Here is an 8,595-nt window from a genome sequence, read left to right as displayed (position 1 = left end):
TCAGTGAAAAGCTTTACACTGGAAGTGATATTGGACGATCTGTGTGTGTGTGTGTGTGTGTGTGTGTGTGTGTGTGTGTGTGTGTGTGATGTCCGATATCTATGTGCGTGTATGTGCTTGTGTTTGTGTGCAGAAATATCGGGTACGGCGGCCAGCACATGGCGGCGCGTGTGGGAGCCATCGTGGCCCCTCAGATGCTGTTCCTGGTAGGTCATGTCTCCTAAAGATTGTGTTCCTGGTAGGTCATGTCTCGTAAAGATGGTGTTCTTCCTGGTAGGTCATGTCTCCTAAAGATGGTGTTATTCATGGTAGGTCATGTCTCCTAAAGATGGTGTTCCTGGTAGGTCATGTCTCCTAAAGATGGTGTTCTTCATGGTAGGGCATGTCTCCTAAAGATGGTGTTCTTCATGGTAGGTCATGTCTCCTAAAGATGGTGTTCTTCATGGTAGGTCATGTCTCCTAAAGATGGTGTTCCTGGTAGGTCATGTCTCCTAAAGATGGTGTTCATGGTAGGTCATGTCTCCTAAAGATGGTGTTCCTGGTAGGTCATGTCTCCTAAAGATGGTGTTCTTCCTGGTAGGTCATGTCTCCTAAAGATGGTCTTCATGGTAGGTCATGTCTCCTACAGATGGTGTTCTTCATCGTAGGTCATATTGCCTAACGATGGTGTTCCTAGTAGGTCATGTCTCATAAAGATGGGTTTCATGGTAGGAAATGTCTCCTAAAGATGGTGTTCCTGGTAGGTCATGTCTCCTAAAGATGGCGTTCATGGTAGGTCATGTCGCATAAAGATGGTTTTCTTGGTAGGTCATGTCGCATAAAGATGGTTTTCTTGGTAGGTCATGTCGCATAAAGATGGTGTTCATGGTAGGTCATGTCGCATTAAGATAGTGTCCATGGTAGGTCATGCGTCCTAAGTATGATGATCATGGTAGGTCATGCGTCCTAAGTATGATGATCATGGTAGGTCATGTCTCCTAAAGATGGTGTTCCTGGTAGGTCATGTCTCCTAAAGATGGTGTTCATGGTAGGTCATGTCTCCTAAAGATGGTGTTCATGGTAGGTCATGTCGCCTAAAGATGATGTTGTTCCTGGTAGGTCATGTCTCCTGAAGATGGTCTTCCTGGTAGGTCATGTCTCCTAAAGATGGTGTTCATGGTAGGTCATGTCTCCTACAGATGGTGTTCTTCCTGGTAGGTCATGTCTCCTAAAGATGGTGTTCCTGGTAGGTCATGTCTCCTAAAGATGGTGTTCATGGTAGGTCATGTCTCCTAAAGATGGTGTTCCTGGTAGGTCATGTCTCCTAAAGATGGTGTTCATGGTAGGTCATGCGTCCTAAAGATGGTGTTCATGGTAGGTCATGTCTCCTATAATATGGTGTTCCTGGTAGGTCATGTCTCCTATAATATGGTGTTCCTAGTAGGTCATGTCTCCTATAATATGGTGTTCCTGGTAGGTCATGTCTCCTATAATATGGTGTTCCTGGTAGGTCATGTCTCCTAAAGATGGTGTTCCTGGTAGGTCATGTCTCCTAAGTATGGTGTTCATGGTAGGTCATGTATCCTAAAGATGGTGTTCATGGTAGGTCATGCGTCCTAAAGATTGTGTTCCTGGTAGGTCATGTCTCGTAAAGATGGTGTTCTTCCTGGTAGGTCATGTCTCCTAAAGATGGTGTTCCTGGTAGGTCATGCGTCCTAAAGATGGTGTTCAAAAGGGGCATAGTGAGAAAACGATGATTGAATTTCTTTCCATCATACTTTGAATCACACTATTGTTTTTTATTTTTTAAGGCGCTCGGGTGAGCACCGGGTGATTAAATTTCTTTCCATCTTTCTTGGAATATTTTGATTATTCTTATCTTATTTTACTAAAACGGTGGGGGTGAGAAATGGATGATTAAATTTCTGTCTAGTCTTTTTTATCATGAGAAAAATTAAGGGTGTGGGGGGTGAGGAAAGGTTGATTAAGTTCATTTTCATCTTCTTTAGAATATTTGCATTACTCTTTTTTATGTTTTAAGGGGGTGTGGGTGAGAACGAAATGGTTAAATTTCTTTCCATCTTTCTTGGAATCTTTTTCACGTTTTTGGCAGTACAGTGGGTGGGGTTAAGAAGAAGATGATAATTCATTTTCCATCTTTTTGGAATCTTTTTTTTTTTTTTTTAAAGGGAATGGGTGGGAACAGAATGATTGAATTTCTTTCCATCTTTCCTGTAATATTTTGTTTAAGCAATAAAGGGGCGGGGTGAGAAAAGAATGATTAAATTTCTTTCCATCTTGAATTTATCGCTATTATTATTTATTGATTGATTTATTTTATTTTTCTTTTCGCAGTACACGTCCCATCCGTCCATTCCTTACGCCGTGGTGGCCTTCCTGATGTTGGGCAGTGCCCTGTGCTTCCTGAAGCTCCGGGAGACCAACGACCAGGCCTTGGAGGATGTCCTGCCCATGAGGGTACTCTCCTCCTCCTCCTCCTCCTCCTCTTCCTCTAACTCCTCCTCTTCCTTTCCTGCACTGACTGTGGGCCTTGATCCTCTGGTCACTCCACCCTCCTCCTCCTCCTTCTTCCATGAGAAATGTTATGAATTTTGTTCTTAAATAACGAATATAGTGGCAATTAATACAAAGTGGGTTTCATCCTTAATTTATATTAGAAATGGACAGGCTTCATCTTTCTTGTAATTGTACTGCATCGGGAACTGTGTACAGCAATTTCCGAATTCCACAATCTGTTCGTTTTTTCAAAGCATCTCTCACATATCTTTTAATATTTAACAACACGTAAGGGTTGACATTGAAGGTGGGTGTTTCATATTTTTATCCCACAGAAACGAAACATATAACTTGTATTTATGTGTTCTTCCAACTGCTGCCACCTGACATTAATGAGGTTTTGCATACGCAATCCCAAACGCACAAAAAAACATTAATACATAATGTTACACACTTTTGTTTCTTTTTCTTTCTTTTTTTTTTCCTTTTTCATCCAGTAACAAAAATAATTTGCAGAATTTGGACGGTAATATGTTTTCATCCATGTTTTTATCCATGTAAACTAATATGTTCTACTCAGAACAAAAAGCACAAAAACAGACATGAACACACACACACACACACACACACACACACACACACACACACACACACACACACACACACACACACACGGCAAAATAGACCATAGAGAACAACACAAAAAATAAAAGAAAAAACAACAACAAAAAACAAACAAACAAAACAAACAAAAACACCTACTACAACCCAACGTTGAATATCATTCACGTGAACCGGTTACGTTGGGTACATGTAACGGACCATTCGCAAGCAGACTTCTTTGTTTTTGAATCATGTGAAACGTTTAGAGGTAAAAATCAACATGTTTGTTTTATGTTATCCAGGTACACCCGGTTCGCAGACAACCAACAACAGAGCAGTACACGTGAAGTTTAAAAACACAACGTTAAACTAAATTACCATTGGTAATGTATGGCCTGCTTATGTACCTTTTCACCTTTTCTTTCTTTTTTTGTGGATAGTGATTGTAGGTATACAACCGCCTTTATTCAATCACAAAGGAAAAAAAAGAAGAAAAGATTAAGACTCAAATGCTATTCATAGTGTACGTCCATTTGTCGGTATAATGCATGATTCGAAGGTTGAAATATACAATACCATTACAATGTTATCTGCTCAGTTTTGGTTGTTGGCAGCAGGCATAATGGTCGTTGCTGTTTTCTAGTTTATATCTCGTTTGTAGTTTCAAAATCCATTGAAAGATGTAAATGCTTTATCATACATATGCGTTTGTATAATTTTCTGACGTGATACCTTTAATCAGATTCGGTGTTATTATAAGGCAATGAATCAACATTTCAATAAAATATCACGAATGCCTTTGTCCAGTTTGTTTGTTTGTTTTTCATATGCGAAATATTATTGTGTTTAACACACACACACACACACGCACACACACAAGCAAACAAACAAACAAACACACACACACACACACACACACACACACACACACACACAGGACTTGCCTGTCCTACGTGTTCATCACTTTCAGAAACCTGAAACCGACAGCAAGTTTGGAATGTATGCCTTGGCACTTTTCTGTCGATGAATAGTAATGACAGCTGAAGCCTTGTCTGTTTCGGTGAGATAAATAAGGCGAGAAGTCAGCAGTAAACGGAATGATGAGTAACAAGAGTGTTATGTTACTTGCATGCACAGCAAGAACAATGAGACTTTGGTTCAAACAAACTTAGTTTAAATTCTGCATGTAGTACGCGCCATTACGCAGACAGGTGGGGAGATAGAGGGTACGAGTGATTTCCCTTTACTATTGACTCTCGACCGAAATGTATCAATAATGTAACAAAGAGATTGTTACACTGAAATGGAAACAGAAAGACACACGGAAATGACACATCAAAATAACGATAGCCATTAATTGCAACTGCGCACGCGCATGCAGTGTGTTTGTGTGTGTGTGTGTGTGTGTGTGTTCGTTCTTTAGCTTAGCGTCTTTTCACTGTCAGTGATATTAGACGAATAATAAAAAAAAATTGGGGGTGGGGGGTGAGGGCTGGGGCGAGGGGGCTGGGAGTGGGGGCAGAGGGCGTGGGGGGGGGGGGGCGGGGGGAGAGGGAAGAGGAAAACACAAAAGGTAGAAAACTACCAAGAAATGCATAACTAACATGCAATTACATTTATCAGTAACAATTCAATAATGATAATGATAATCAGAAGCCATTAACACAATACTGAAGTACATTAAATGAATGTAAAAATAGGGCTATGCACTAATGCCTGTGAAAGTTCGACCATAAGCACCTCGTCAGAAACAACTTTCCAAAAATCATCTGCAGAATAGTTATTCTCTTTCAAATACTTGGGCAAGAAGGTACGTAACTGCTGACAGTGAAACAAACAATGATGCAAACTGAACTGCTTACCACAGATGCATGTAACATTTTTACCATACTTTGTCTTCAGCGCATCAAGTTTTATACGGAAGAAAGTAGAGATTATCAATTTTGTATAGCAAGCTGATGGATTCGGTATCTTTTCTTTAATAATATTCTCAGGGAATAATGTCCCTTTATGTTTTAAAAAAAAACTTTTCCTTCCATCGGTTATGAAATCGACCCCATGCTGATTTTTCTAACAAAGTGTATGCCTCTTTTACGGAAAGACGGACATGTATTTTTGTCGATTTTTCTGAATCTTGTCCTCGTTTAGCTGTTTTATCAGCAATTTCATTGCCATGAAAGCCCACATGAGAAGGCGCCGAACAAAAACTGACCTCAGTCCCTTTAATCCTCAAACAATGTACCAAATGGTTTGCCTCAATAACTAAGTCAGGTCTTGTTTCAAGGCTAAACAATTCTAGAGCATAAAGTACTGATTTGGAATCAGCAAAGAATGTTATTTTCGAGAAAATTATTTGATGGCTCACTAAATAATTTAGAGCTTGTATAATAGCTATTAGCTCAGTTGTGAATATGGAAAGATGTTTTCCAATAAAGTAAGATTTTTCAACTTTAAAGGCAGGGATATAGAAAGCCGCACCAGTTGTTTTGGTTGTTTTTTTGTTATCAAGAACAGATCCATCTGTAAATATTATATGGACATGATTCTGATAGTTTTCTGCTATATGAATTCTGGCAGTACTTGTCGTGTTATTGATGGTTTTTTTTCTTTTCTGTGTGTGTGTGTGTGTGTGTGTGTGTGTGTGTATGTGATCTGTAAATATATGGACATGATTCTGATAGTTTTCTGCTATATGAATTCTGGCAGTACTTGTGATATTGATGTTTTCTTCCTTGTGTGTGTGTGTGTGTGTGTGCAGTCATCTTTGGCAGGTTGTAAGGGTAAATTGCTATAGGGTTTGTAGACCTGCGGGTAGGCTCTTGTGCTCCTGAATAAGAGACACTGCTTACCCTTGAGCAGTTTGCCTTGCCTCAGGTAGATTACCAGCAGGTACACATTTACCCGCAGGCACGAAGGTCTCTTGAAAGCCCCAGAAGAGTACTGAGCAAGCGACTCTTGAATACTTGTCATTGACTCACTTGTGTAAACAATGTGAATTTATGTTATAACCGGTGTTCGTGTGTGTGTGTGTGTGTGCACATGTGTCTGCATGTATGTCTGTGTGTCCATGGTAAACTTTAACATTGCCATTTTCCCTGAAAATACTTTGTCTGCCATTACCAGATTTGGCTTAAACATAGTAGGAAACACATTTTCACTTGCATATCAATAATTGGTTGTACGTCTTCCAAATTTAGCCATATTTCCAGATCATTAACGATTTCTTTTTTTTAATGCACATTCCGGATTCCGAAAACACCATATTACCCCCTTCCCAGTTGTCAGAACGAAGGCTATGTCTGATAACAAGACGCCATTACCTCGTTTTTATTATTCCTAATTAAAGTAAAAGAAATACAAACTCTGGACAGAACACATACAGTTACACTAACTACATTATTAACGTGTCTACTACATATGAATATTCTAAAGTGGACACTGAATTAACTAGAATGAACATTAAAAGAAAATTTGATGGACAGTGTCATAGTTCTTAGTGAGTGTAACTACTAAAGCTTGTCGAGCATGGATCTCTGCAGAAATAGAGAAAACGGCCACATACCGAGGTGACGGGAACGTCTCCTTTACCTCCGACTTGAAAGAAATTCTTAAATGCCCGAGATGTACCAATGTAACATGATTTAAACAGTGTCTCACTTCGATTACTGTTGTCTATTTATTGTGCTGAAAGAACATGCTCAAACAATCACTTTTGACAGAGCCGCATTAGCGTTGCGTATAAAACCACTTATTCTTGACCCGAACATGCATGGTTCGAATCTGCTTTCAAGCCTTTTTAAAAAAACAACAACATTTTAACAAAATAAATTTAAATGTTTTATTTTATTTCATTGTACAATTATTATTTCTTGTCTTCCATAATGATGCGCAGTCTATTTTATTTCATTGTACAATTATTATTTCTTTAAGTGTGTTTCACAAGTGAGTCTTGAAGGCCTTGCCTCTCTTAACTATTTTTTTCTTCTATGAAATTCTCATTTTACCACATTGTGTTTTTTTCCCCCTTTTTTTCCTTTCTTTTTCTTTTCATGACGATGCAGCAGCCATTGTGGCAGATTGGAATCGAATGGCGGCTTGCTGGATCCCAGGTATTTGAATTCGAAGCTATCAACAGTCTCTTTTTTTTCTTACGTGAGGTACAATGTATTATATATGGATCAAAGTAGAAGGACCGTATTGTGTTGACACAGTTGCTGCAACTCTCTCCAACCTGGTCTCCCTGATAACAAACTATATTAACTCCAAAGCATTCAGAACCATGCAGACCGACTCGTGCTCCATACGCCCAGGCATGATAGTGAAACATCACTGCTGAGAACACTTCACTGGCTTCCTGTCAAGCCCAGAATTCAATATAAAATTGCTGGTCCCTGCTTTCAGTGTCCCTGTCTTAACAATATGCCACCATATCTTTCAGGTCTTCTCTATCTATGCTATCCTCTATGACACTACGCTCTTTTGAATTATCTCTGCTGACATTTCCTCTGTTCCGTTCAGATGGCTAACATGTAAACAAGGTCAGTCCAAGTAGTAACATTGCTTCGTTTGCCCGTGTGTGTGTGTGTGTGTGTGTGTGTGTGTGTTTGTGTGTGTGCTTCTTTCTCTGACTGTTCATGTCACTCTCTCCTGCTGGCTCTCTGTGTGATTGTATTGTATTGTATTGTATTGTATTACTCTATTTTGTCACAACAGATTTCTCCAGGGAGAGAGCGTCGCTACACAGAGCGCCACCCACTTTTTGTTTGTTTTTTGTCCTGCCTGCAATTTTATTTGTTTTCCTGTTGCAGTGGATTTTTCTACACCGTTTTGCCAGGGACAATCGTTTTGCAAAGTGCATGCTGCACATGGGGACCTCGGTTTATCGTCTCATTCGAATGACCAGCGTCCACTCAAGGTCTAGTGCAGGGGCAGAAAATACTGGCGACTATGGCATTCGAATCAGTGCGCTCAAATTCTCTCGCTTCCTAGGCGGACGCGTTATCACTAGGCACAATGGTCACCAACAAAAAGACAGAACAGATACGTATCCTACACTATATTCAAGGACCTCGTGGCAGAGCTGTGAAGCGACTGTCCATGGGTTCCAGTCTCATATACAGACCTTAGATTTTTCATCCCGTCTCCGCTAGACCTTGAGTGGTGGTCTGGGTGCTAGTCATTCTGATGAGACGAAAAAGCGAGGTCATGTGTGCAGCATGCACTTACCAGGACGTAAACGAACCCACCACGACAACAAAAGCCTTGTCCTTGGGCAAAAAAAAGTTCCGTAAGTAAAAAATCACAGTAAAATGAATACACTCGCAGACAGAGAAAGAAAACAGGGCGAGGCTGCACTGTGGCAACTAAACAATGTCTGCAACTGAATTTGCTATTTGTCGGGGTTTTTTTTTTTTTTTGTTTGTTTGTTTTTAGAGAGAGAGTTTTGCTTGGGAAAACGTTTAGTTGCCACAGTGCAGCCTCGACCTGTTTTCTTTC

The 8,595-nt window shown here is 40.0% G+C and overlaps 1 protein-coding gene across 1 annotated transcript in view; it reads left to right on the top strand.

Moving 5' to 3' along the window:
* The window catches only part of LOC143286520 (organic cation transporter protein-like), a 30,992-nt gene extending 27,101 nt beyond the window's left edge, over positions 1-3,891 (top strand). The window contains exons 12-14 of the mRNA XM_076594111.1: positions 134-206; positions 2,335-2,457; positions 3,402-3,891. Coding sequence (XP_076450226.1) covers positions 134-206; positions 2,335-2,457; positions 3,402-3,446 — 241 coding nt within the window. The 3' untranslated portion in view covers positions 3,447-3,891. The remainder of the gene's footprint in view (positions 1-133; positions 207-2,334; positions 2,458-3,401) is intronic.
* Positions 3,892-8,595: the final 4,704 nt, after the last annotated feature.

This window comes from Babylonia areolata, chromosome 10, assembly GCF_041734735.1.
Source record: "Babylonia areolata isolate BAREFJ2019XMU chromosome 10, ASM4173473v1, whole genome shotgun sequence".
Classification (NCBI taxonomy): domain Eukaryota; kingdom Metazoa; phylum Mollusca; class Gastropoda; order Neogastropoda; family Buccinidae; genus Babylonia; species Babylonia areolata.
The sequence above is the reverse complement of the archived record's forward strand: the minus strand, read 5'-3'. Positions and strand labels throughout refer to the sequence as shown.